At 38.3% G+C, this 26,587-nt stretch overlaps 1 protein-coding gene across 2 annotated transcripts in view; it reads right to left on the reverse strand.

The window, feature by feature from the left end:
* Positions 365-26,587, reverse strand: part of CRY1 (cryptochrome circadian clock 1) — a 35,280-nt gene continuing 9,057 nt past the window's right edge. Inside the window, exons 2-14 of one of the 2 annotated variants that reach the window (XM_021386597.1) lie at positions 15,907-16,015; positions 12,238-12,380; positions 10,707-10,891; positions 9,386-9,474; positions 8,571-8,711; positions 8,163-8,474; positions 5,510-5,661; positions 5,223-5,425; positions 4,340-4,441; positions 3,939-4,034; positions 3,052-3,123; positions 2,818-2,925; positions 365-1,035 (exon numbers count right to left, since the gene is read on the reverse strand). In XM_021386597.1, the coding sequence (XP_021242272.1) occupies positions 2,822-2,925; positions 3,052-3,123; positions 3,939-4,034; positions 4,340-4,441; positions 5,223-5,425; positions 5,510-5,661; positions 8,163-8,474; positions 8,571-8,711; positions 9,386-9,474; positions 10,707-10,891; positions 12,238-12,380; positions 15,907-16,015 (1,708 nt within the window). In that variant the 3' untranslated portion in view covers positions 365-1,035; positions 2,818-2,821. The remainder of the gene's footprint in view (positions 1,036-2,817; positions 2,926-3,051; positions 3,124-3,938; positions 4,035-4,339; positions 4,442-5,222; positions 5,426-5,509; positions 5,662-8,162; positions 8,475-8,570; positions 8,712-9,385; positions 9,475-10,706; positions 10,892-12,237; positions 12,381-15,906; positions 16,016-26,587) is intronic. The other variant, XM_021386586.1, reaches the window with a different exon arrangement.

Consider the following 26,587-nt stretch of genomic DNA (forward strand, 5'->3'; position numbering starts at 1 on the left):
CCACTGTTTTTTTTAGAAATTGACATCCCCAAAAAACAGCAAGTTAGCTTCAGTCCAGGAAAGACTGCCAAGCTAGCAAGCAAATTCCATTTATAGCAAAAAAAAAAAAAACAAACTAGATTGTGAAGAAACACCTAATGAATTTAATGATAAAAACATTTGATGTTCAGAACACATACACACACAATTTTAACAAAGGCCCAAATTATTTGGGTAGTGTTTTCCTTCAGTATTGTTAAACTTGGGTGAAACAATGCATTTCATTGTTCATGGCTTCCAGGTTAAGTCTAATTTTTAGACTTCCCTCCTTTTTCCCCATTTTGTTTGGAAATATGTACCACAGCAACAACAACACACAAGGACATATGTATCCATACATACAGTTTTTCTTTTTTATTAACAATGTATGTCATTACTGAACAAGGCAACTGAGAAATACAAGGACTGGACATATACATCAAAATTTTACAACCTGACAAAAAATTGGCATATGACTTATATACAGGTGCGATTAATAAAGATTACAACTCTACTGTATTTGATTAAACACAGTCCTAACCACTTACATTATGAAAATATGAAGCTGATCATATAGAAGTCAAATTCTGGAATCTAAAAATAATGGCAGTTTAAAAACTTCAAAGCTTTCTATGTCCATCCGTTTTACAGAACATCACTACAGCTCTTCCTAATACCATATACATGAAAGATTATCAAAAATATATCGATGGGTCTATCGCTAATGATGAATGCTTGTATTTACATTAAGTTAGCAAATACTTCACCAAATACTTTATATACAAAACTCAATTTGTCCTTTGTGAAAGAGTCATTAAAAAGTTAAAAACCATAGAAATGCCAGTTAGAAATAATGCGCTCCAAAAATTGGACTTTACAACAACTGAGAACAATTGAAAATAATTTATGAAAAAGCATGTTATTTTATTATGAGTACTCTCACAACTCTTTAGTTCCAATACGAAGTAGCAGAAACTTTGTCCTGGGTGTTAAGTGGTATCTCCTCTTCTAATAATGCTACAAGAAAAAAAGAAAACATTCTTAAGTAGTTTGTCATGCAGGCTTTGAAGAAAGTAGAAATAATTGAAGGAAGCAATACTCTTCCCCTCTTCTTGGTGCAGTAAGCCCTGTGCCCATTCACAGTAGCTCAAATACTCAGTTCTCATTTCTTACTCCTCAGAGACCAAAAGTGGAAGGAAAAAACAAAATCTCATACTCTGTACTTTAATACTGTTCTGAAGGTAAACATCCTTTTGCCAGCAGTGCTTTTCAAAATTTCCTGGCTGCATTTTGTATTTTACTGTGATGTTCTTTTCCAGAACGCTTTGAATGCCCAAACCAAAACCAGTCTTCTTTGCCAAACTAGGTAACTCTCCAGCCTGTGTCTTAATGGAAAAACAACTTAGATGGGCACCAACCATTCACTCTAAAGGCATTTCTACACAGACATGAGCACCTAGAGAATGCTGCAACACTAACCATGGATGCTGAATTAATCTGCACATACTAAGGATTTAGACGTCTACTGAAACATGGGCTCTGAGTTGCATTCCACTCAGGCCCACCACAATACTAAAATATGATCAGAGAACACAGAAGCGCAGTTTACAGTGCTTCATGGATGTGCCAAAATAGCAGACTGATCAGACTCTGGGTTTTCATCTTCTTGCAGAAACAAGTGATAGGCAGTATGAAAGCAGTGTTCTTCACTGAATCAAATCAGTGCAATACAATTGTTCATAATGCACTGCAATGACTTTGACAGAAGTGCTGACACCATATAACAAGCAAAATTAGATCTAGCTGTCAGAACCAAATGAAGTAGATTGAATTTCCCTTTTTATCTCCAGAGATGCAGCAAGCGTAGAAAATGCAGTCTGTATGGAATTCCTATCTTCCAATTCCACCAAAGCCTAACCATGTTTAATTTTTATTCCTTATTCTTCAAACACTGTAACGATCAGAGTATCTCCCTCGTTCCTTTCAATTCACACTCACAGGGAGAAAGGATTTAACATCTTTGGTCTACTCTCCTTTCTACATACCATTAACTCTACCCAAAACACAAAATCCAGTTAACTCCTCTATGTTGATGATTGCACACAAATCCAACTCCTTCCCTAATGTCTGCTTCTTTCTACACACTTTCCACATCTGTTCATACATATCTAGGAACGTCTTCTTTCTCAGATTCAAGCACTTTTCATCACAGCTCTTTTTGACAAACACTAGCGATCTGAGCATCATGCCCAGGTTGCAGACCAACGGAAAATGCTCAAGACTTCAAATCCTTCTCATCCCTAGGTCTTTTCGTCCAATAACTACAACAGTGTTTTACACTTTGTGATGTCTAAAATATGTTCTCCTTAGTCCATTTGCACATCTAGGATGAATCCAGGCTCTGAGATTTTTCTTACAGGTTGTGTTAGTCTTCTGATTCATGTTAGAAGCTCTTCGCACAATTTAAAGCAAGATGCAGAAGAAGCAAAGAGCAACTGAAGCTATGTAAGCAGCTCTGCTGACATGTATGAAACCAGCTTAACCATCTTCCTTTCCTTAACATTTCAAATAAGGTGTCCAAGAGCCTTTTGCTATTTCTGTAACTACTTCCTTTCAGGGCTTTTTTGGTGTATTCTGTGTTTGCACAGCCCCTGTAACTGAAAGAGCTAGAGCAAAAATTTAAGATCCTTTGCATTGCAGCAACATGGATGTCATCACAGACACTGCACAGTGCATCTGGTAAATCTGTACAGTAATTTACTCAGTAACAGGATAAAAGTCAGGTATCTCAGTTCTTACCAGTTTAATTTGTGCTCTGCCGCTGGACTTTGGGCCCAACACTCTGAGTTTCTTCTTCTGGATTTGGGCGTTTCCCGGTGCTAACGCCAGTAGCGAGAGATGTTCTTCCTGAAAATTTAAAGTCAGTCTTTATAATCAAGACACTACTGTACTTTTATAAATTCAGGAAAAGGGGTTTTCTTTGGTTGGTTTGGGTTTTGGTGGTGGTGTTTGTTTTTTTTTTTTTTAAATTACCTGGTTGCATTAAGTGTGACTGCTGATTGTCTCCATGGGCATAGCGTAAGATACTACTTGCCTGACAGTAACCTGTTCAGATACAGTAGATGGCATAAATAAAGTTCAGAACTTCAGAAATTGTGCAGTTACATTACTTACACTAACAAAAAAGATAGTTTATTCTCCATCAAGAAAAGTCTCTGGAGAGACCATCCTGAATATATTAAGTGCACAGTTACGTGTTGCATTTGTAGCGAACAGAATAAGGTAGTCTGTTTGGACATAGTAATATATTTTAAGCTGTTCTAAAATTTAACATTGGGACTGTGAGTTCTCCTCATCCTTTTAAACTATTCCATTACAGAAATAACAACAAATCCCTAACATAACAAAGCTATAGAAAAAATACAAAGAACTAATAGATGCAAGCTATCTGAAAAAGTAGTGCAAATTAGCAAGAGCAGCTGTGATGGTTCTTGTTCTGTTGTACTCTGCTTATGGTCTAGGTGTTTAAACACAGATTACCATCTTTCATGATCGATAAACATGCACTGAGATGATAGTTGTGCTGTGTGTTTGCTTGCAACTTTGACCTAGTACAAACCACACCTTAAATTTTTGTGAAGTATCTAGAAATTTGCTTACACATTATGAAAATGTCCACAAAAAAGACCTGTGGAATTTGATTATATGCGAAAGAGTGTTAATGAAACCAGGGAAAAGGTAACGTGTACATTTTGCAATCAGATACACAAAGTGAACTTCTCTTCCAGTATCGTTCATTTAAAATAAACCTACAATAAACTTCTGTTTATTGTTATAAACTGTTATTTTGATGTTTTGTCCATTTTTTCCCTAGTTGCACAAATTTGGAGATCCTCTACAGATGGGCACTCCCACGATACCTTGCTGCTGAACTCCACTTCCTCCTGTATGTGTGTCTCCCAGGGCACATGTCTGAACACCAGCTGTCTGACCATCACCAGTTCCCAGCTGAGCTCCTAGTGAGGCAGGAAAAAAAAACAACAGCATTCCACTTTGGCAAATCAAACTGTCTGATATGTGTTAACAAATTACTTCAAGAGGAAGAAAAACAGTAATAAAATTCTTCTGTTTTGAGATTTGAAAAATGGTCTTTATACAAATACTACCAATACTGAATAAAAGCACAAGCATTTAAGTTGCTCTGGAAATTGTCTTGTGAAAACAGCTCTGTTATCACACATAATGCCAAGGGCCTTATAAAAAGACATTTCAGCAATTCAGTTCCAGTACTTCTGTGTATTAAAAAAAGAACGTGACTGACCTCCTGCAGTACTACAACCAGAAATGTTCTCTCCCGGTGAAAAGCTCATTAGGCCACCATTTCCATTTCCATTTGGATTAGAAGGCACTGTTGCAAGAAGACCTAAGCAACGAAATAAGATATGTAGTCACAAAGACAGAAAACAAATAAACAAAAAGATTAAAGGTAGCATCCATTGTTCCTCAGGGCAGCCAATTCTCCACCCTCATCCCGAGTAGTCCACCTTTACAATAGGATAACATCTCTCTATCTCCCATGCTGCTGAGATCTTGACAGGTAATTCACAGTTACATAGCAGGCATTTTCCACGTAATATTCTGCATACATTTTCTAGTAAATATTAGTTACAAGTACTACTCTATTGCATTGGACTGCAATGTATCCTGACTCAATACCTAGTATCATCTGAACAAAGACTACTTACACCTTCCTGAACAATATAAATGTACGTGGCTTACTTCTCAGAGAAACGGCAATGGTTTTTCCTAACTAGGCAGAACGTTAGCAGAGGCTGCAGAAGTTTCTACTTGAACAACAGCACTTGCAAATATGGTATGACTTAAGTTATTCATAACATTCATTTTGTAGCCACTGGTATTAAAACTTAGCTGTACAAGAGTAACACAACGTTCAGAAAAGCATCCATTGGTCATTTTAACCAGAAATTTCCATAAATCCAAAGAACACTTTCTGGACAAGATTTCTCCACAGTCCACTCTACCTCTTTTGACCTTTCTTGGTTGTATCTAATATTTTCATTTATTGGGCTATACAACCCTGGTTACAACACTGACTTCACAACCCATCTGTGAGATTAAATTATTAATTGCTTGAAGAGGAGATACATTTACAAATAAATAAAGCCAATAGCCTAAAACCATACCCAGTCCTCTATATCGTGAAAGCTGCTGGTAAATTTGTTTCATCCTCTCAATGTTCAGACGGCTTGCTTCCGCATGATTTACCATTGGTTTGGGATAGTTAACTCCTATAACACATTTTGCAGCCTTCTGGACACTGTCTGGGGCATTCCAAGGATCATAGATGTATTTTGCAGGGAAACCTCTAAGTACAGGCAAATAACGTCTTAAAAAAAAGAAGAAAAAACTTTAAATATAGGGCTATTTGACAATGTCAATTAATTACTGAAAATTCTGGACTGTGAATTACCTGATATAATCTCCATTTGGGTCAGTTCTTCTGCCAAAACCCACTGGACAGTAGCAGTGAAAAAACTGCTGAAAGAAGGAACTACAGGATAGCCACATCCAGCTTCCAGCATTCACACTCCAATCTGCATCAAGTAAGAGCTCTTCAAAGACCTCAAGAAATTAGGGCAACAAGTTAGTCTGAACACGGCACATCTTTGAAAGACCTGCTTCTCAAGAATGGATCCGAATCCTCAATTCCAAAGGCAATCCAGCCACTCAACACCACAACGTTCACAGAATGCTCAGTATATAATTGCAAATACTTACCTAAATGCCAATCTCAAGAACAAAAGTGTGATAGCCCATTTTGACTTTTACCCTGTAAAAAAAGCTTGTAGACATCTCAGAAAGGGAAGACTGGGAAGTTCTACATTTTTGCTAATACAACCTTGAAAAAAAAAGAATCCTCAAAGGATGGCTGGAGTCCGATTGCTTCTAAGTGCATTTCTTGCTCTTGGAAGAGCTGCTTCTTCATGTTACAACTGAGTAAGCTTTGCTAACTTCTAAAAAGCAGGAAAGAAAGGCACTTTCCAAACTCTGACCAGTCTAAATACCTCAGCACATGCAGCAGCAGGAGACCCACGAGTAGTAATCCAGAGTTTCAGGATAGAAAAAACATATATTCAGAAGCTGTATTCTTGAAGGTCACTAGTTAATCTAGTAAGCCACAGTTCTGAGGATACACAGTTAGATATATGAACCAATAGGTTAAAAAACATCTTTTCTCTTGTCGTTACTGTTTGTATTAAAAATAATATGAGGAAACTGATTTGAATTTGGAACTCAATCCTTCCAAAGCGTTCAGGTTCTTAGCATTTTTTGTTTTTAATAAATATAGACAAGCCTATCACGCTTAAGAAAGTTTATCTGCTCACTGATCACATCATCTAAAAGTGCTGGCTAACAAGAAAGAAGCTTTATTCTTTGAAGGAGAACTTGGGAGCATTTCTATAAAAGGAGGGCACTGAATAGTTTTCCAAACAGTTACTTCTTTAACCTATTTTTCCAAGTTCTCACTTTCCTTTCAAACTTGCATTGTCTCCAAATGTTCCAAAGAATTACCATCATTTTTCTTCACATTGAGACACTAAAAACTAACAGCTTGCTATTGCCACACAACTTAAACTAGTATTATTACAATATAAAGGCTAAACAAGATAACACTAACCAAGATCTCTCTATATATAGTCATGAAAGTATTCATGCTATTTTTGTAACATTCACTGTGTACTGTAAGATTTTCTAGTAGTTAGAGATATTTAAGAAATAGTTGATTAAAAAACAACCCTATTTTTCAAGTAATTGCCTAACAACACGACAAGATTTTTAGATGAACACTAAGTGCTTACACTCAACTGCTCCACTAGATGCTGCCATTCACTAAGACTTAGATATCACATTTCCTCAGAAGGCCAGATTAGTGTTTGCTAGCTATGGACGTACTGATTAAACCTCCTCTGACTGCACAAGTCTGGTCCCTCTGTATACCTGCACTGTTTCAAGAGCAAGAACAAGGTGGCACTCATCTGTAAAACACAGCCTCTTTATTTGGCTGAATTACCTGCGCATATTTATCTTCAATGAACTGTAAAAGGAAAATTCCCAAGACAGCTTATGTCATTACGTAATCAAGGCTTTTCTTTTAAATGAAGTGTGTTTACTTGCACCTGATTTATTAAGACAGATGAAATTTCATAAGACTGGATGCATATATAAGATGCAAGCTCAAAATCTGGAGGGCAAATACATTTAAAAAAATCTAAAATAAAAAAACTATTTGTCATTATCATCATCCAGTAAAGGAAGCGTGACCCTTCCAAAAAATGTAGAACTGATTGAAATGCTAAGGTTAAGTTACTGCATTCTTTTCTTCAGAGGACTGACATGTGTACGTCCAACTTCAATGTCTCTTGAGTATTTGCATGGAAATTAACTGCACTGAAAATACAGCTAAATCACATTGCCCATACTCACACTCCTAACATTAGGTGAAGGGACAGAAGTGGCTAAAAGGACACTCTCAGCTCTTAAGTCTTCTCCCTTTAATTCCTCTGTTTTTCCTTAGCGGGGAAGCAAACATACGATGTGAATAGGAACCGTTCACGAAACATGATTATAAAGAAATTTCAGCTACAGGATTAAACTATATTACTTAGAATCATAGAATCCTTAGAGTTGGAAGGGACCTCTGAAGGCCGTCTAGTCCAACTCTCCTGCAACGACAGGGATACCACAGCTAGATCAGGTTGCCCGGGGCCTGATCCAGCCTCGCCCTGAAAGTCTCCAGGGACAGGGCATCCACCACAAAATTTATATTTTAAAAAATAACTAAAAATAAGAAAAATACTTGCCAAGATTTAGAAAGAAATTGGAAATCTAGAAGAATTGCAGGCTTATCATGACTGGAAAAAAACACTCCAGTATTCCAATAAAAAGGGTTTACTCAGTAGGCAAATCTTCTCTGCCATTGGTTTGATCAGAACTGATTTAAACCTTAAATTGTGGCCAGAATTAAAACTTAACTTATACCATACAGTAATGATAATTGTAAAACGACCATTTGAAACCTCACTAAGCACATAAAAATCAAAATCAAGAATGAGAAAGAATACCTTCATTCCTTCTTCCCAGCTAATCCAGAGGTCACCTCGAGTCAAAAAGCATGCCACAGCATGCCGAGCTAAGTGGTGAATCCAGCCTTCTTGACGAAGCTGCGTCATAATTGCATCAATCCAAGGAAAACCTGTCCTGCCTTCTGCCCATTTGGCCAAAGCCTCAGGATTCTTATCCCACGGAATTTGAACACAGATAGGATTCCCCTCCATTTTATCAAACCGTGGATTGTTAGTTGCCGCTGTGTAGAAAAATTCACGCCATAACAGCTGGCCATAGAGGGAGAGGGGAGGGGAGCTGTTCTTTTTTACCTGAAGGTTGTTAAAGGAAAACAATTTATTAGGAAAAGGTAGGAAAAAAAAACCACAACATCTAAGAATGCATAGCTGACCATGTAGAAATCATACCTTTTTGTACAGGTCCGTTAACTTGAAATAAAAGAGTCGACAGGACAAACAGCCAAAGCGGAGGTAGGGACTAAGCCCTGTAGGGCTTGCCAGAAGGGAATTTGCATTCATTCGTGGTCTTTCAAAGTTTGCTACCCAAGCCTTAAAAAAAATAAAATCAATCCAAAACACACCAACATCAGACTACGGAGTAGGTAACAAAAGTTAGTAAGCTTAAAGGGAAAAATCATGCACAATCTGTAACCGACTCCACATGCTGAACAGGTGTTCACATCATCTTAGAGCTAAGATAGGGTGACCAAATGTTCAAGGGGCTCCTCTCGAATCAGAATACCTAGGAGATAATTCACCTCAACGAAGGCAGCATGAACTGTTCTCCAGAACTACTAATCCCTTCTTTAAACACAGAGGAAACTGAGACAGCTAACAGTACATTAGCTTTTAGAGGAACTGCCTTTCAAAGCTATGAGAAGTGTTTCAAGTAAGATTATGTCCAAAGGAAAAAAAGATTCAATTTCTCAGAATACACAACAGCATGACAGACTTTCTCCAAAATTCAAGGTAGGTGACAATTTGCTGTCATCTTTTAAAGCTAAGGAACAGCAACTTGATTTACATCATTATATAAAGGCCCTGAGTATAAGGGATTTTTTTTTTGTTTCTTTTTGGTGGCTTTTGGTGGGTTTTTTTGGGGGGTGGGGGATGGAGTGGGGGCTGGTTTTTTTTTTAAACTGTTTGTTCAATTCTCTTTACATGTCATTGCTAAGAACAACTCTATTTTCCAGGTATGTCATACTCCCAACAATGAAATATACCTTTCGTTCTAAGTGTCTTTCCAGTCGTGTGAGAGCTTCTGTTTCTCCCCCAGGCCATACTGCAGAAGGCAGACCATCTGTGTCAAAACCTGAAAAACAAATTAAAACAAGGAAATTCCTTGTTTGCCTCTGCTGAAGGGCAATAAATTCTAGCATATTGGTACTTGATGGAACTTTATTATATCTTGAGAATAGCCTTAAGTTGGACACATGGCAAAGTACAAGTTTTATAACAGTATGCAACCAAGTCTTATCAAAGTATGTTCAATAGCTCTAACTTGCGGGAAAATGCAATTTTTACATTCTGCTACAAAGTTTAGTGCTGAATAATTTTCCTTTAATTCCACTTCTTTTGTTTTTGCCCAAAGTGATCTTCCTTTCATTTTCCAAATTATTTTAAAGTTTCCAGCTCTGCAATACGTGAGCTCTCCCTAAACTACACCTTTTAATTTTTATTACCTCGCTACTAAGAAGCAAGAATTGCTTTGTTAATTTATAGGATGCCTAAAAACTTTTTCAATCATACCAAAAGCATCCATACTAACATTTCTACATTTCATTGACTTTGCCATAAATAACATTATGAATTATGATAAGTAATTCTGCTGCAGAAGATGAAAAAAGAGGTAAACTTTTTTCCTCCCTGCCTCTCCCCCAAGGACTGTTCACCAGGTACATGAGATAACATATTTAGTGAGAGCTTGCTTTCTTAAGAAGGCTTCAAAAGCAAGGTGTGTTCTTAAGGGAATTCAAATGGACTAGACAGAACAGCAAGAGCATAGCCAAAATTTGTCCAGAGCCTTTTGTTAGGGATTTGGTGGTCATGATACATTTGTTTGTATATATTTCTTAAATTAAGATTTCTGCAAACAAGATTTTAGAAGTTTCTAAAATAATTATTTGCCTTATTATGATCTTTTACAGTATTGCAAGACAAGCTTTTTGGGCTTTGTTTTAAATTAAGTTGTAAAATGACATATCAATGATATGAAACACAAGGACCCCACGCATTTAATGCAAAGAAGTATTCAAGACTGTAGTAGCTTGATGATGATTTGGTATCGTGGAAAAATGGCTGTGCTGTACTTCAAGAAGCCCAACAGTACTTAGTGTAGTTCAAGCTGTCTGACTTCCCATTAAAACAAAAACAAACACCTAAAATGCACAGAGCTCATTATCCTTATTTGTTTGTCATAATTGGAATCAGTTAACAATTAACCAGAAGCAAAACCTCTCTCATGAGGTTATTTTAAGTGTTATGCTTTCAGTGGTAGGCTACGTCTTACTCATTTCACAACACATAAGCAGTCTTAGAACTTACCTAGCTCTTCAAGCGATGGGACACCGTATTTCTCATCGTGGTCATCAGAAACCGGAGTAGTACATTTTTGCATTACCTCTGGGGTTATAGTCTCCACTGGCATCTCCAGTGGTTCCATCCTACTAATTAGAGTCTGGAACCGCTTGTAAGTAAGAGGTGGCTGTCCTCCATTTAATTCTATTATTCTGGTTTTAAAAGGAAAAAGAATAAAGAGAAGCGTGAGACAACAGGATACTACAGTGTTTTTCTTCTTTTTTTTTAATATATACACCTACACATGCAACAGAAATATTGTGCTATACAGAAAGACAGGTATACATGGTTATCGAGACAGTTTGAATCTTAATTTTACACCATCATTTTTCCTCACCAGGAAAACATAAATTAACTGCTTAAAAACCAAGTCAATTATTCTTAACTTCTGGGTTGAGGAAAGTTCCTTAAGAATGAGTAATGAATACAAAAAATCTCGAGGCAAAGAAAAAATATAGACTAACAAAGCAGGTGAGAGACTACAGCTACAAAGGAGAGTTGGATGGATCTTTATAAGATCATGCTAGTTGCATAAAAAGGAAGTATTTTTCTACTCTGGCACTGAGAACAAAGTTCAGTGTTACAACTGTATTAATACGGGGAAAAGCTTGGGCTGCCATTTATAGTGACTTGTCAAAACACAGTTTTGACATTCTGCATTGTAAATCTTTAAATCTGTAATCCTGGAAACAGGAAAAGTTCAACAAACTTAAAGTGGTAGATAGAATCAACTGTTCACTTAAGGGCAGGGGGAAACGAGAAGGAATTTTGACAGGAGGTAGAATTTCAATTTAAGATTTAATAAATAGCTATTGGTTGCAAAACAGTGTAAGAATTCCCTTTCCTCCCCCCACGTGTCTAGCTGTCTCCCACACATGTGGCTTACAACATTAAAACCAGCATCTACCATAACAAATTACTTAATGTTAAGAGAAGCCAAGTCATATTTTTGAACAGTTTGCAGATTATGTTTCTATAATAAGGAGCTAATACTAATCCATTTAAATAGATCTGTGGAATAACAAACAACACATTAAGTAACACAACACAGGGACATCAAACAATCCCCGGAGCATTACTGGATATATAACTTACAGGAAATAGTTTCAGAAAAATTGAGGACTTTTTCCTAACTTGTATAGAAATGAAACTGAGACAGAACAATCTAAAATTAAACAACTGAACAAAACCAAATACCAGTTGTCAGAAGTTACAGTTGTTTGCACCGCTTCACTATTAATTCAGAAAACTAACATCATTTTCAGAAGAACACAAAATCAAGGCTACATTTCACAGTTTCCTGTATCAATTTTGGAGTTGCAAAATTCTGCTCAGTGTACACTAAAATTTGTATGAATACATGGAAGAATATAAAACAAATGCGTAGTTAAGACAAATGAAAAGTGTTCCACGTAGAAATTAGCACACACTATATAACAAAATACTACAGAAGGCCATACTTTTTTCTTTATAAAAACCAGAGGTAATGGTAACTTACTTGTCTAGGTCATACAATGTGTGAGAAATTCGAACAATGACCTCCACTCCAGCTTCACTAGCCAGCTTCTTAATGGCTGCATCTCTCTCCTTCCCAAATGGTTCAGAATCATATTCAATAGAGAGTTTTGCAATGCTCCATTCCTGAAACACAAAATAAATACGTGGTCCTTCAGCAAGCCAGCTGCTTGATGGAGAGTGAGGAAAAGAAGAATGGAAAAGACAGGTTGTAACACCAGCCATTGTCTGCGGAGAGCTGGTAGAAATACACGAGGGTACAAAATAGACAGATACAGATACCCAAATTCACAAAAAAAGCAGCCAACACTTCAGCATCTAGATTGGAATCAGATACAAGAAAGCCTCTATTGATTTGTCCCATTATATTTCCATAGGAATTTTGAAAATTCAGCTTTAATTTTAGGATCCACATACCTTAAGAGGCATAACAGAAGGGAAAGATGACAGCGGTTGTCTTCTGGACATTTTTGAGCAGCAGTGTCTTGCTGCTTTGCAAGCTTTTCACATATGCCTATCAACTTTAACAGCAGAGCTGAAGTTTCTGGAGAGAAACTAATTTGAGGTAACCAAATTCTTTCCAAAACAGCTCCAAGTGTGAAAGGGGAGGGCAAGGAAGGAGCAAATAACTTCCCTTGCTAAAACCAGACACCACATATTTTTCCTTCCTGTACCAAACCCTCCAGCCACCAAATCCTACAAACGCCATTATTAAGCCCACAGCAGCAGGTAGGAGAAAAGAAGTGAAGGAAGGCATCGCTCACAGTTGTGGTTTCTGCAACAGCAGAAAATGGGTAAGGTGAAGTATGAACAAACGTCCTACAAAGACTTCTTGCCTGCCAGACTCAAGAGAAACATGTTTCTAACCTCAGTTATCTTAATCAGGAGATCCGAACACATCAGCCAGACTATTTCAGAGAACTAGACTTATACCAAAGGGACAGGGGTACAACACTGTTCACCTAGGGCACTGCTTCACTCCTAGACTCTTTAGCTCTCACCTAGATGGAACAAAGGTACAGTACTGAGGATAGACCACTCTAGGGAATGTTTGGCATCCTTACACCCTTACATCCGCTAACACTGATACAGCAGGCCCTGAAGCCTTTAGCAGCCTCCCCCACTCTTACACAATGTTTACTTTCCATTTGGTGGTGTAAAACCATCCGACAGTTGGTAGCACATTTTCTTAAACCCTTCTTCCCTCTGGCATGTTGAAAAGAAAATCATGAAAAAAAGCATCCAAGGGCCAGAGTCACATCACACAGAGAGCCAAGGAACTCTGAGACAAGTGAGATGTGATGTGAATACACTCAGTTCACATTAGCATGAGCTAGGCACATAGAAGCACATAGAAGGACATATCATTTTGCTCATGCTGTTCCACATAATGGATGCTCTTAGCAACACTGATGCATTTATTTAAATTAGAAATTGTCCCAGCTCTATTCTCTTCATCAAGCCAGTCCCAAAGCACTAGAGATACAAAGCAGGCTAGGACAAACTGAAAAGAATAACAAGAATCAAGCAAAGTTCACTGTTTCAAATTAATCAACAGGTACCAAGCAAGTGCCTGCTACTAATGAAAGTTGCAAGTCTGCAGTCAGATGAAATCACCTTTCTTGACTTAAAGAAAAAAAAGGAATTTTGCAAAGACCTGCAAAGTTCACTGGTAAAAATATTCTGTCTCTGTGCACTATACCAGAAGATGACAACCTACTGCTGCTTTCAACAGCACTACTAGCTAGAACTGCTGAGAATTGGTGACACTGAATTAAGTCTTAAGGGGAGCAAAGCTGTTCTGATGAATTGAAAGTGAGTGGGAAGGAAGAACACAAACAAATGTCTCTCTCTCTCTACCTCTATCAAAAATCCTAGAGTCCTTTTAGTCTTTTTTAACAATTAAAATGTATCAGTGCTCTGTCTTTTGAAAACATTATGCTTCAATCTGTGAAAAGGAGAGCCCTACCAAAAAACAGCTGTGAAGTATTCACCCCCAGGCATCTTCGATGAGGCTTCTAACACAAGAGTTTACAGAAGTTCCACTACCTCCTACCATTACTGGCCTGAAGATATCATCTTTCAGACAAAAAACAGATATGTTCTTCACTGTCAGGATCGTTGCTCACCTTTGTGAGACATTTAATGAGAATGATCTGAAAAGCTTGAGTCAAGGTTCCATGTCTCTTGTTGCAGGGCAAGTACCTGATGTACAGATACCTGCTCTGGCAAAAGAGGCTATGAGTGTAATTGTATGAGATAGATGTACACATTCCAGGTAGACTTCAACCAAAAGACTGACATGCCCAAGAAATGAAACACTGTCTCTTACTCATCTAGCTTGGCGCTGAAGATTTGAGAATTAAATCTCTTGAGAAGATGGTATTTTCAGAAAAAGATATTTTTTCCAGTCTAGCTTATCCCAGTCACCTCAATCCAGTAATTTCATAAAGCCTTTTAATAATCAATATGCGAAGCATATTGAGCAGCCTGGAAAAGAGAAGGCTCCAGAAGATAGTGGCCTTCCAGTGCCTGAAGGGGGCCTACAGGAAAGCTGGGGAGGGACTTTTTAATAAGGGCATGTAGTGACAGGATGAGGGGAAATGGTTTTAAACTGGAAGAGGTAGATTTAGACTAGATATCAGGAAGAAATTCTTTACTGTGAGGGTGGTGAGACACTGGAACAGGTTGCCCAGTGAGGCTGTGGATGCCCCCTCCCTGGAAGCATTCAAGGCCAGGCTGGATGGGGCTTTGAGCAACCTGGTCTAGAGGGAGGTGTTCCTGTCTATAGCAGGGGGTTGGAACTAGATGATCTTCAAGGTCCATTCCAATCCAAACCATCCTATGATTCATTTCCACTATCCTATTACAGTATTATTTTAAATACACTATTACCCAGGTAATAAATTATCATCAGTAGCAATTTCTCAAGTTTTGATTTGCTCAATAAGTCTCCCGCAAAAAAAGTTAACCAGGAATTTATGATCAAAGCAATTTAATATCATTGAATACCCTGTAAAGAACAGGAATCTGAACAAATTGAAGATGAGAAATTTCAATTTTAAGTTTAACTTCACCATTCTCTACATCAGGAACAACTGCAACTTATGCATAAACTACTTCAGAAGACTATTCAGCCAAGCGTGTAGATACAAGAGAGCTAACATTGCATTTTGATCAAGCCTATCACCAGTGAAAAACATAGTGAACCACTCCTTATGGCTAAAAAGCACACAAGAGATTTGGTCTAAATTGTGCACTTCTTTCACAGGTCAGACTTGGAACCTTTGAATTCATGTACGCATTATTCCAGAGGAAAACAAAGAAAGGAAAACTTAGTACAGTACCTATATGTAGCAAAACATGAAAAATTAGTCCTATTTCTTGAGAGAAAAAGAATTGTATATATAGCATAAAAAGAACACAGGTCAGTTGGTGATATGCACAGTAGAGAGGGCAGGAAATGCAAATATTAAAAAAATCTGAAAGAAACTGCAGAAGTGTATTAAGCATTTGCATGGAAAGCAACTTGCACTTAACTATGCAAAATACTTCTAGTTGAAACCAGTCTGACAGTCATATTCATGGACAGAAACAAACTGCAGAGTAAAAAGAAATGTGTATTTCAGTTGTATGCATTTCTAGCATTTACCTTAAAAAGCCTGGGGAAAACATCTGCTGGCTGTCCACGAATAACAAACAAACGTGAATTCAGTTTCCGTAGATTGGCATCGAGATCCTCAAGACATTGAAGCAGAAACCTGCAAAGAAATGTGAAGAAACATTTGCTTTCTGAGGTAGAGCAGACAGCTTGACAGTATAAACAGGGATCTAGAAGAACAGCCCAATTGTTATCAGATCTTCCATATTTAGTGAGTATTTTGGTGATGCATGCATGCATGTCCACATCCTAATTACACTTAGCTTACAGTAGTTCAATAGCTTATATCAAGGGTCACATAATTGAAAAAATCAAACCAAGCTCTCATTCAAGTTTTCATCTCAATGCTATTCAGTTCTGGAGCACATTAAAACATACTCAAGTCTTAACTGAATCTAGAAGCGTCTTGTCACCCTGAAGGGGGAAAAAAATAGCACACCACAAAAAAAGGAGACAATCAGCTATTGGCATACAGCAACGAAACTTAATCCAAGTGCTCCTTACAACATGGGGGCCTCAACTGTTACTAAAAACAGCATGTCAGGGGACCAGTGGTCATAACTAAGCCTTTGGCCTTCACTCATAAAAATAGCTCTCTTTCTAAGGAGGAAAGTCACACACTGGCTATAACCTTCCCTGAATTTGTAATGAGCAAACTAGAAACAAAGGGGAGAGAATGGGGTTCTGCAAATCTGCAAGTCTTCCAGTGGAATGGGCAGCTGCACAAAGGATGTTGAGACAGATCTACATACTGAAGAATTATTAGTGGGTTCAGTAAGTAAAGGCAACTAATGGTGAAGATTGTTTGGGGGAAGACAGAAAAAAATGACAAGAAAACTGTGGCTGGTGGCCATCTAGAGATGAAGATACCCAGAAGAGCATCCTTCTCCCAGACTTCTCACCAGCATAGTGTTTCCCCTACATTATTTCTGTAATAAAAGCAAGGTTTTAATCAGGAGCTGTTCAAACCCTCTATCACCACGATGTTACTGTGCAACAAATCGTATGCTGACCAGGGCAGTCACTAAGTTTTGTGCACATGTATGTCACTGGGTTCCCCACTATCAACCAAAAACGATACCCAGAGAGGAGAAGGAGAGACTCTCCCTGCCGGAGACCATCATTTCTGTGAGGACTTGCCATAACACCACCATGTGTAGGTGGCAGTACAGCCTGAGACCAACCCAGGGACAACACTGCCAGGGAGGCTCTGGGGATTTGGCAGCACAGGTGCAATTATGCAGAGCTGCCCGCTGAGCTGCAGGTACCCTGTGTGGTACCAAGCTCAGATACCCAGCAAACAGGATTACTGAAACACCTATTTCACAGAATGAATAATAAAAATAACCCATCACAATTAAAATGCTACACATTCTGGGAGGGATACAGCATACATAACAGTTGTAAACCTTCTGAGACTGTGAAACAAGACCTTTTTTTTTTCCTCCTCTTATGTTTTCAAGAGATTTTACAATAAGGAAAAAATGTGAGCCATCACTCACCTAAGACATTGGAGGTAATGCATGAAAAAAATAATATGTACATGACCAAGAGGAAAACCCTCTAGCTACTATGAATCACCAGAAATGTATAGCTCACTTGACCTGAAAGGGTAACAGAAAGCAAGTGGCAGAGGAAGCAGATGTGCAAGAGCACAGTGGCTTCTTTGCAGACAACTCATTACATGTTTAATGACAGGAACGAAAAAATGGTGCCCAATTCTCTCACTTTGCTAAATTTCGATCTGAAAAAAAAAAAAGCCCAAGGCATTTAGACAATGAAGCAAGATATGCTGTATCTAAAAAGAAACTTCTGTATAAGCAGTTGTTTTAACACTAGATTCTAGGGTAGAATCACATATGCTTTTATTTAAAGAGAATTTGGGCTCTAAGTTTGTAGGCCAAAGTCCCTTCCAGGCTGACCCTAGGAAGTACAGGGTGGTTTTTTGTTGTTGTTTTTTTCTGTTCTAAACTTGGAATTACAGTCCTTATCATGAATCTTGCCCATCTCAATCTTTCTCAATCTTGATTCTCAGGAACATACGCGTTCACAAATCCTTCACAAACCACTATAAATACGAACTATAGTTTCCCAGACAGCTTTAGAATGATACAAGAGATTTTTTTTTTTTTGTTAATCTTAAACTTCAGGTCATAGAATATAGAGAAGAGGTATTAAAATAAAGTGACAATATAAAACACTCGTAGCTATTTCAGCGCAAAAACTGGTCTCCATTTGCATCTCACTTCCCCTTATTTTCTCAACGCCTTTTCTTCCTAACTGACCACCGCATACAACTTTAGTCTGGACCTTCAACAAAATCCTGTTCAAGGAGATTACACACACTGACCCAGCCTTCAATTCACATCCAAGGTCCCTAAACTTGCCCTTAATACTGCTTAATCTATTTTGTTGGGTTCCCAAATCTTCTCTACTACCTCTAATATCTCTCTTTCTATCTCCATAAAATCTTCATGTATTTTACAAACCAACGGTCTAGAATGGAGTTGTCAAATACAGGGAAGAAGAGAGAATGGAGCTGAGGGGGACACAGGGAAGAAATCTCACACTCTATCTCCTCTCACCCAAACAAAAACAGAAGCAAACCAGCCAAGTCCCAGCTTAGGCTGTGCGACTGTCACTGAGAACACACTGTTCAGAGATAAAGACCAAATTAAGCCCTAGCGACCCCGTGGTATTTGTAGTAACAACAGTGCAAAAGAACACTGCTTTTGAATTGGAGAACAGGGGTTCAGTTTACAGAGAGCGATTATTCAGAATAAACGTGCAATTTATTCAGCCTATTTGAACCTTTCAGCTGGTCCGGATGTGTTTAACAAGATGAGCTGCAAATGATGAAACTCATCTATTTTGTTTTCACCAACCGTACTCATGCAATATCACATCCAAAGGGCATTTTCTCGTTAAAATCAGAACAGTTTTGTCAAAAAAAAAAAATCCTTTGTACTGATTTGCCTTGCTCCATTAGAAGCGATGATTTAAGAAGGCTCATTTCTAGGTATAACCACTACCGATAAATTTATAGTTGAATCAAGCACATGTCATAACCTAAGTACTCATCTTTGTCATGCATATATTTAAAACATGCAACAGCAATTTGGTTAAAGGCATGCTAACCTCTAGTTCCAGGTATATCTAGACACAGATTACTTTGACCTTAAAGTTCTACCTTTCAGGATTCCTGCTTTCATCTAACATATGCTTATGTGAAAGGCAGCTCACAGTCATACCAGCTCCTGGGACAACCTCTAAGTCCATCACTTTCCTTAATATTAGCATGGCATTATAATGCACATCCTAGCAAATCAACATACCATCAGTAACGAATGCATGTATGTCAGAGAAGGAGTAATAAGATATCTACAGCATGCAACTCCCCCATATTAAGCAAACAAAATATTAAAACAGTAATTCTCAGCACTCAACACACTGTCACAGTGCATTATTATGGGACCTGGAAAGAAGAGTTACAGAACTACCTTTTCAAGTTTCCACTCTGAATGGTAGCACTTGACTACAAGTGAACATGGTTCTGAATGACCAACTCCATGCATGGGTACAATGCAGAACAGCAACATGCAGGCATTTTCCACAATTGTAGACATCTAAACAGAACTGGGAGTAGCACTTTAGCACAGACACAGCAAACTTATCTGAGTTTTCTCACCTAAACCATCAAAAACGTTTTCTCTCCTCAGCTTAACATACTTCAAAATTAGTCTGTGATCTGGAGTATGAAATCCTCCAGTCTCATTAGGAAGTAATCTCTCTTCAGTATATGAACTCCTGGAGCAAAGTTTCCTAATACCAGCTCTGAAGTAACAGTTATTAGGCTTGAACTCTATTATACTTTTCCCCCCCTAAGTGTGGCAATTACAAGCTATTTAAATCACTCCCTATAGTAACAGGTCACCTTCCTGAGTCTGCAATCTGAAACAACATTGCCCTCTCAATCTAACAGCCAAAGTGAGAAAGCACTTTCTTTTTCACTTTGAGTAAATATAAGAAGTGCACATTGTAACTTCATTGAAAAGGCAGAAAAAGGATGAACAGATTATTTTAGCAGGTAAAAGTGTTGACTCTTGTTTCTTCATCTGCTCTTCAGCTTCCTTTGGACAAACCAAAGTGGAGAAAGTTCACCATTAATTTCCCCAGAAGTAAACTGTATTAAGTACATGCATGACAGCATATGGAAGGAGGCAGAAAGGACCTTTTTTACTGTAACCTGGTGAAGATGCCAACACAAAGTGCTAAAAGCATGAGAAACATACGCTCTTTAAGAATGGTGCTTGAAGACAGGTAACACATGTTTGCTCAGGATCACTTAACTGTATTTATGATATCCAGAATTTTCATGAACCCTTCTGAAGGCCATATTCCTTAAAAGATAGCTCCAAGAAAACCTCACAACCTTCCCTGCTGCTGATCATGCAAAGCCTGCTTGGGTCTGAAGGCTGAACCAAGCATTCCGCTCCTCTGCTTATGTTGGGGGGGGGGGGAACGGACTGACATAAACTAGAACTTGTTTCATTCCTCAGTCACTAAATATTTTACCTATGACTGCACAAATTCCAGCAATCCATCCAAAATACTGTTTAACCAGTATTTCCGAATGCCTCCTGTCTAACCACTAGTCCTCAGGTTGAGTCCTTAATTTCCATCTCTCCAGCAAAGAAAAGCAGTGTCAAACAAGAGATTGTGGATATTTGATCACCACTCAGGCTTTGTCTCTCAGAATTATGTTATGCAGCCTAATGGCTGCTGGCTTTATCTTCCTATTCAATTTTTCTTTAGCTTTTCTATCAGATACTGCCGTGTCTTTCGGAGTTCGTAAAGAACGGGATTCAATGAAAAGAAAGAATATTACACATTGCACAGCATCAACCACACCTTTATATTTGAATGAGTACAGGTTGCAGCATTAGACACTGACTGCATTAATAGATCATGCAACATTTATCTTTACTCATGGAAAGAGAGAGATTTGGCCTTTCATAAATATCTTCTATTTTGCCCTATGTTCAGTTGGGTCATTATGAAGTTCCAGTATCGCTTAGGTAAACACACTTCTCAGATTAGCTTCTACAAGATTTCATTTAATACTGCAACAGACACTGAGAAGTACCACAAATTTGATATATTTAATATTTTATCAGGGTATTTTCCTGTTTACCACCAACCGATGCATCTTAGACAGCACAAGCAGTATATTCTTATGAAACCATAAGAAGATTAAGCTCAGACAGGATTTAATTGTTATGCACACTCCACAGCATCCTTTGGCAGCTTGCCATAGCAGTATTTTCCTGTTACCAAATCAAGGTCACATAGAGGCATACCTTATTACATTACGTTGTTTCAGTGAATACAGCATACGATTTAATTTCCCCAAAAGGTATACAGTAATACCTTTGCTAGTTAAGCTTATACACAAGAGCAGGAAAACATTCACATTATTCAACAGTGGGTACAGAAGTGAGCTGGCCGGGGAGCTAACTAATCTCCCGCAGGTTTGCTCTACAGACAGCAGAGAAAGAACAGCTCGTTCAGAGTGCAACTCAGGACTTCAGCACCTTTCATAACTTGGTATGAGCTGATCCATGCACAAACCAAGAAGTGCATCGCTGGCCTTTTTTCTTCTGGCACTGACAACTGCTATTATCGTTAAGCCAAAGCAAAGTTGTGATGGATGAAGGAGACGAGATGCACCCAAGCCCAAGTAGAGCTGTGGTATGCATAACTGCTGTGAAAGAAGCTCGTAAAGAAAAGCAAATAATACAACAAATTGAAGCCTTCAGAAAAGGTTGAAAGAAGGGGATTCAAACAATAAGCACTGCTTCATCACAGCTATCTCCACACATATTCAAAGCGAGTCATTTTCAGTGGACATTTTGGAAGCTAAACAGCAAAGACCATCTCATGTATGGAGTGAAGTAGAACACCAACTACAGCATGCAATATTAAAAAGAAACAAAACAATTTTAATCAAATCTAGCTTACACTATGACACAGATCTACTATTTCCTTCCATGTCATTCTCATTACTTTCTTCATAAGTGAGCTACCTTTTCAAAGGTAGCACTACCCAATGGAAAGGAGTACACAAGAGATGTCCCATCAAAAGGTGTCCTATTCAAGAGACATGCATAACCTCCCCAAAAGCAACCTATATTTGGCTCCTATTTTGCGAGCCCTACTTCACAGTAAATAGCATATCTAGTCTTTGTAAAGACAAGGATCTGAGCTCCACACTTAGAGAACACCTATTACTCATCCAGACTCGTTCCCATTCAACAAGCAACAAACAACTCAAATTACTTGATACAAAGGTCAGCTTTCTGGTGATAAGAGACTAACAGGCTCACAGTTCAAGTCTATTCTCCACAGTCTTCCACTCTAATATATGTATTCTGTGTTTATTTTTCTCCAGCTCTATAATTCCAATCTGCTGAAGTCCTCATGACTTGACTTAAATCGTCATGCTGGCTCTTTCTAGAATGTAACTACTCGGACCCACAGAAGAAAGGTCAGGAGCAAGCAATCGTATCTGCAGTGTGGACAGCTGTGGAAATAGGATCTAAAAGCAAATTATAAAACGCAGCTACTTGACAGTACAGCCATGTCCGCATTTAAATAAACTTACAGCTCCCTATTCTCATGTACCCACATTACCTTATTTAAATGAGCTGCTCATAAGGCTTCATGTAATTAAACCAGAGTTGGCCTGATTTTTATTCCTGTCACTGAATAAAGTAGTTCAGACACATTACTCTCCAGAATCCACGCTGTCCATGAGAAAATAACAGTCAAGGCTCATTTCAAAAGAATAAGAGAGACTGGAGCTCCAGCAAGACACAATCCTGCAGTCCGATTCAGAAGGACAAGCTATCAACTGCCCCTCACTTTAAGGAAAGTTTTAAAAATTTCTGTTATATTGAAGTAAACTTTCCCAGGTTACAATTATTGCTAATAAGATTTTACATAGTTATAAACTTCACCTGAAAAAAGAAGCACTGAGTAAAATAAATTCACTTCTCAACTACACTACATAAATCACAAGTCTCTGGTTTCCCATATCAGAACGATCCATTATACCAATTGAAGAGATTAAGGATAGAGAGGAAGTCAACTAGCATGCACAAGAATTAGCAGAATGCTTGGAAAATAGAAAATGTCTGAAGTTCTTTACTAAAAGCAACTGGATTTCATTTCTCTATTGCTGGCCTTGCACTGACCGGCCATTCAGAATCATCCTCACTTCCCACTGCTACTCACCAAGCAAGAAGGCCAAAAGCTTCTGAATTGCTTGCTGAAAACTGAAATCAGTCATTTGCATCTGAATACAAGGTAAATGAACAAAAATCTTCTCACATTTCTAAGGAAAGAACACGGTTAGGAAGAATCTACATTTTTAAGAAACATCAAAAACCCCAAATAACAGCTTTGTTTATTAAGCTGCACAAGTCCAGAAACATTCCTTCGTGCCCCCAGCTCTCCTCTTGTACGAGCAGGCAGCGGTTCCCTTCACTCTGCAGGGGCCTTACATTTCAAAGACTGAAACTGACAAAAAAGATGCACTGAGCTCAGTAACATAAACCCCAGTATACAAAACCGGAATGTAGTTCAAGGGATAACAGTTGAAATAATAAAAATCGACTAAGATCTAGACAAACACACTATCTTCATCTGCCACAGCAGCAGCAGTTCAGCAGAGGTCAGGACCAACACCAAGGTCAAGAACCAACACGTAATACTTCACTTGAAGAAACTGCATCTAATTTATCTAAATGAAGTTACTGTAGCGGTCCACTTAACTGTACTTCATCACTAAAAAGTGATATTCAGTCATCTCTCAAGAAGTAAGAGTAGTTCTGATGAATTGTTTTATGAAAAATGCAGTCTTTGTAAGAACTGTTTTTTGTTCTATTTTAGCTGTCTACCCATTGCTTTCAGGAGAAGCACATGAATTACCAAAGAACAACACTATCGTAGATTCTTGACTTCTTGACTGTAGAAAGAATAAAGGCAGACAGCTGGAAAACAACATCCTCCACCATATCAGTTTTTTCCAGTTTGCTTGTGCCAGGATCAGAATTAGCAGCACCACAGATGATGCAGAAGGGAGCACTGCCAACTTCAACACACAAATGGAAGGCACAGGACAGGACGCTCCAAGCCCACCTTCCCAAAAGTGGATAACTTCCAGTGAAGACAAAGTGCTTAAAAACCAAGAAGTACAGTGGAATATCAAGCAAACTGCTGGCATCCCAGGAAGGACATACATCTCTTCAGAAACTATATACGTATTTTATGCTTTAAAGCTGTTTCCACAGATGAAAACGATAGGGGAACATCTGTAGCCTCTGAACTAGACACTTGCTTAATCACCATTGATGAGCATTATTGCTATGCGGAGCCTCACACAAGAAGAGATTTTCCTTCCCCACTGGAGGTCAAACTGAAGAAAAACAAACCTTACTTTCTTTAATCCCCACACTTCAAGGTCAAGGGAAAAGATAAGGAGGGGAGAAAGAAACAAAAAGAAGCCTCCAAACTCTGCAGCTTTCATTACTGCATTGCTCATAACCTGATCATTTCCTTATGCCGTTTGTAAGAACATTTCAATATGAATCAACAAAAATAGTTTCTCAAAGTAGGTCGTTGCTGCAGCAACCAGTCGGCTGTTTGGACTACTCCCTGCCACAATGACCTACTTTTCTAGTTATATGTAACTGTTATAGTAGGAGCTGTAATTCTAGTTCACTTCCGAAGGGTTGCGAGAGGATTTGTAACTTGCAGTTGAACTTTATTCCTAACAAAGACAGATAAAAGCTGCAAGCGTTTACAAGAAGCAGATCGGTTCTGTTCCCGTGTTGTATTTAGAAGCGCTGCCACCAAAAGGTTAAACGAAATCTAATACTCAAAAAGCGCCCAGCCAATACACAAAATTGGGAGCTGACAGAAAATAGAAAGGGAAGCCGTCAAAACAAACAGCTACTTGTGAACTACGTGATCCGAGGCAGCGCCAAGATCGGGCAGCAGTCTTCTATATAGACAAGCTGCTCAAAAGCTATTAGATCTATTAGGGCTAAACTTCATTTAGACCTGTGATTAAAGATCATTTTAAATCTGCACAAAAGGCAAAAAAAACTTCTGCCAATGACGGGTAAAGCTAACACATCTTTGGACCTTACTTAACCCTGCAGGAAGGGTGCAGTAGGGACATAGAAGGATATAACCAAACCCAGGAAGTAATGCTGACAAAGACTTAACTCCCTGCTTGCTGTTGCTATGAACGGGCATTATCCTTACAACAAAGGAAAAAAAGATTACTGGTACTTCACTGAACTGTATCTTAACCTCAAGGAGAAAATAAACATCATCTTTGTTGAGCTGAGCCTACAGAGCTTCACATTTCAATCACACTGATTTGTGCACGGGTATTTTTGATCAATCCATACAACCCTGAGTTCAAAAGCTTCCATTCAAGTTAAATTTTATGAGGTAAGCACAAGAAAATATCACTTCCAAGTGAAAGTCACCACAGTCCAACAAAAGGCAAGCTATGTATTACCATTCAGCACATCTTCATTAAAACTTCAGTTAGTAGAAAGGTTCTGACACGCACGGATCATACTACAAATGCAGGAAAACAATGCACATGCACATCCCTCCAAAGCCTACTTTACCTTAAGTTGTCTTAAACATTTTAAGTGCAGAAGGAAGAACGCCGGAATCGATGACAACAGCACTGCAAGTGGAAAAGTTCTTGAATTTTCTCTAAACTTTCATTTTGGAACAAATCATACGTAATGATCATACTCCTTTAAGTATTACTCACCCCAAGCAGAACATCAAAAAAATAAAATATAAGTATTTATTTACTTTACCAGCACACTGGATGAGCAGTACAACAGCAGCCAGAGCATCTGCAAAGACAGGATTCTGGAAGAAGGATGTAGCAGCAGAAGATAAAAATGTAAAATCATTAAAAAAACAGAAAGGCTGTTGCTGCAAGAGCAGCATCCGATCACTAGTAATGCTGCTCAGTTTGAAAGCCTGACCTCCAGTGCCAAAACTGCAAGGTCTATTGGGCTGCCTCCTATAGAAGAAACAGAGAACTCGGGTAAGAATGTCAGTAAATGCAGAAGTGAAGAACATTTCTTTGGCAAACTAACAAGTCTCAGAGCTGGCACTTAAAAAAAAAAAGTTCGGTGGACTTATATCACAAGGAGCCAAAATCTAGAACGTAACGAAGACAAAGATCCACATCACTACCAGGCTTTCATTTTCTTCATGGTCTGGAAAAAGAACACTGACACTGAAATAAAATACTCAGTGAATTTCTTGGCAACTGGTTTACAGAGAGGAAATTTAAGTCAAATACAGAAATGAAAAAGCTTTGCTCGCTAAAAAATACCATGATGAGATGATCAAAACTAGTTTTTAACACAGGCCTCCTCAAATTATGAAAGTTGTGGAATAAAAGGGGGAAAAATGACCACAATGAAAGCTGAGCTATCAACACCACAGTGATTTCTAACTTCTTCCTTTGCCACATACTAAAGAAAACACATATCAACATGTTTCCAGATGACAACAGCTAGAGTTTGCCGGAGAAAGGAAAATGAAAAAAATAAAGTCATATGAC

This window comes from Numida meleagris, chromosome 1 (assembly GCF_002078875.1).
Source record: "Numida meleagris isolate 19003 breed g44 Domestic line chromosome 1, NumMel1.0, whole genome shotgun sequence".
Taxonomy (NCBI): Eukaryota; Metazoa; Chordata; class Aves; order Galliformes; family Numididae; genus Numida; species Numida meleagris.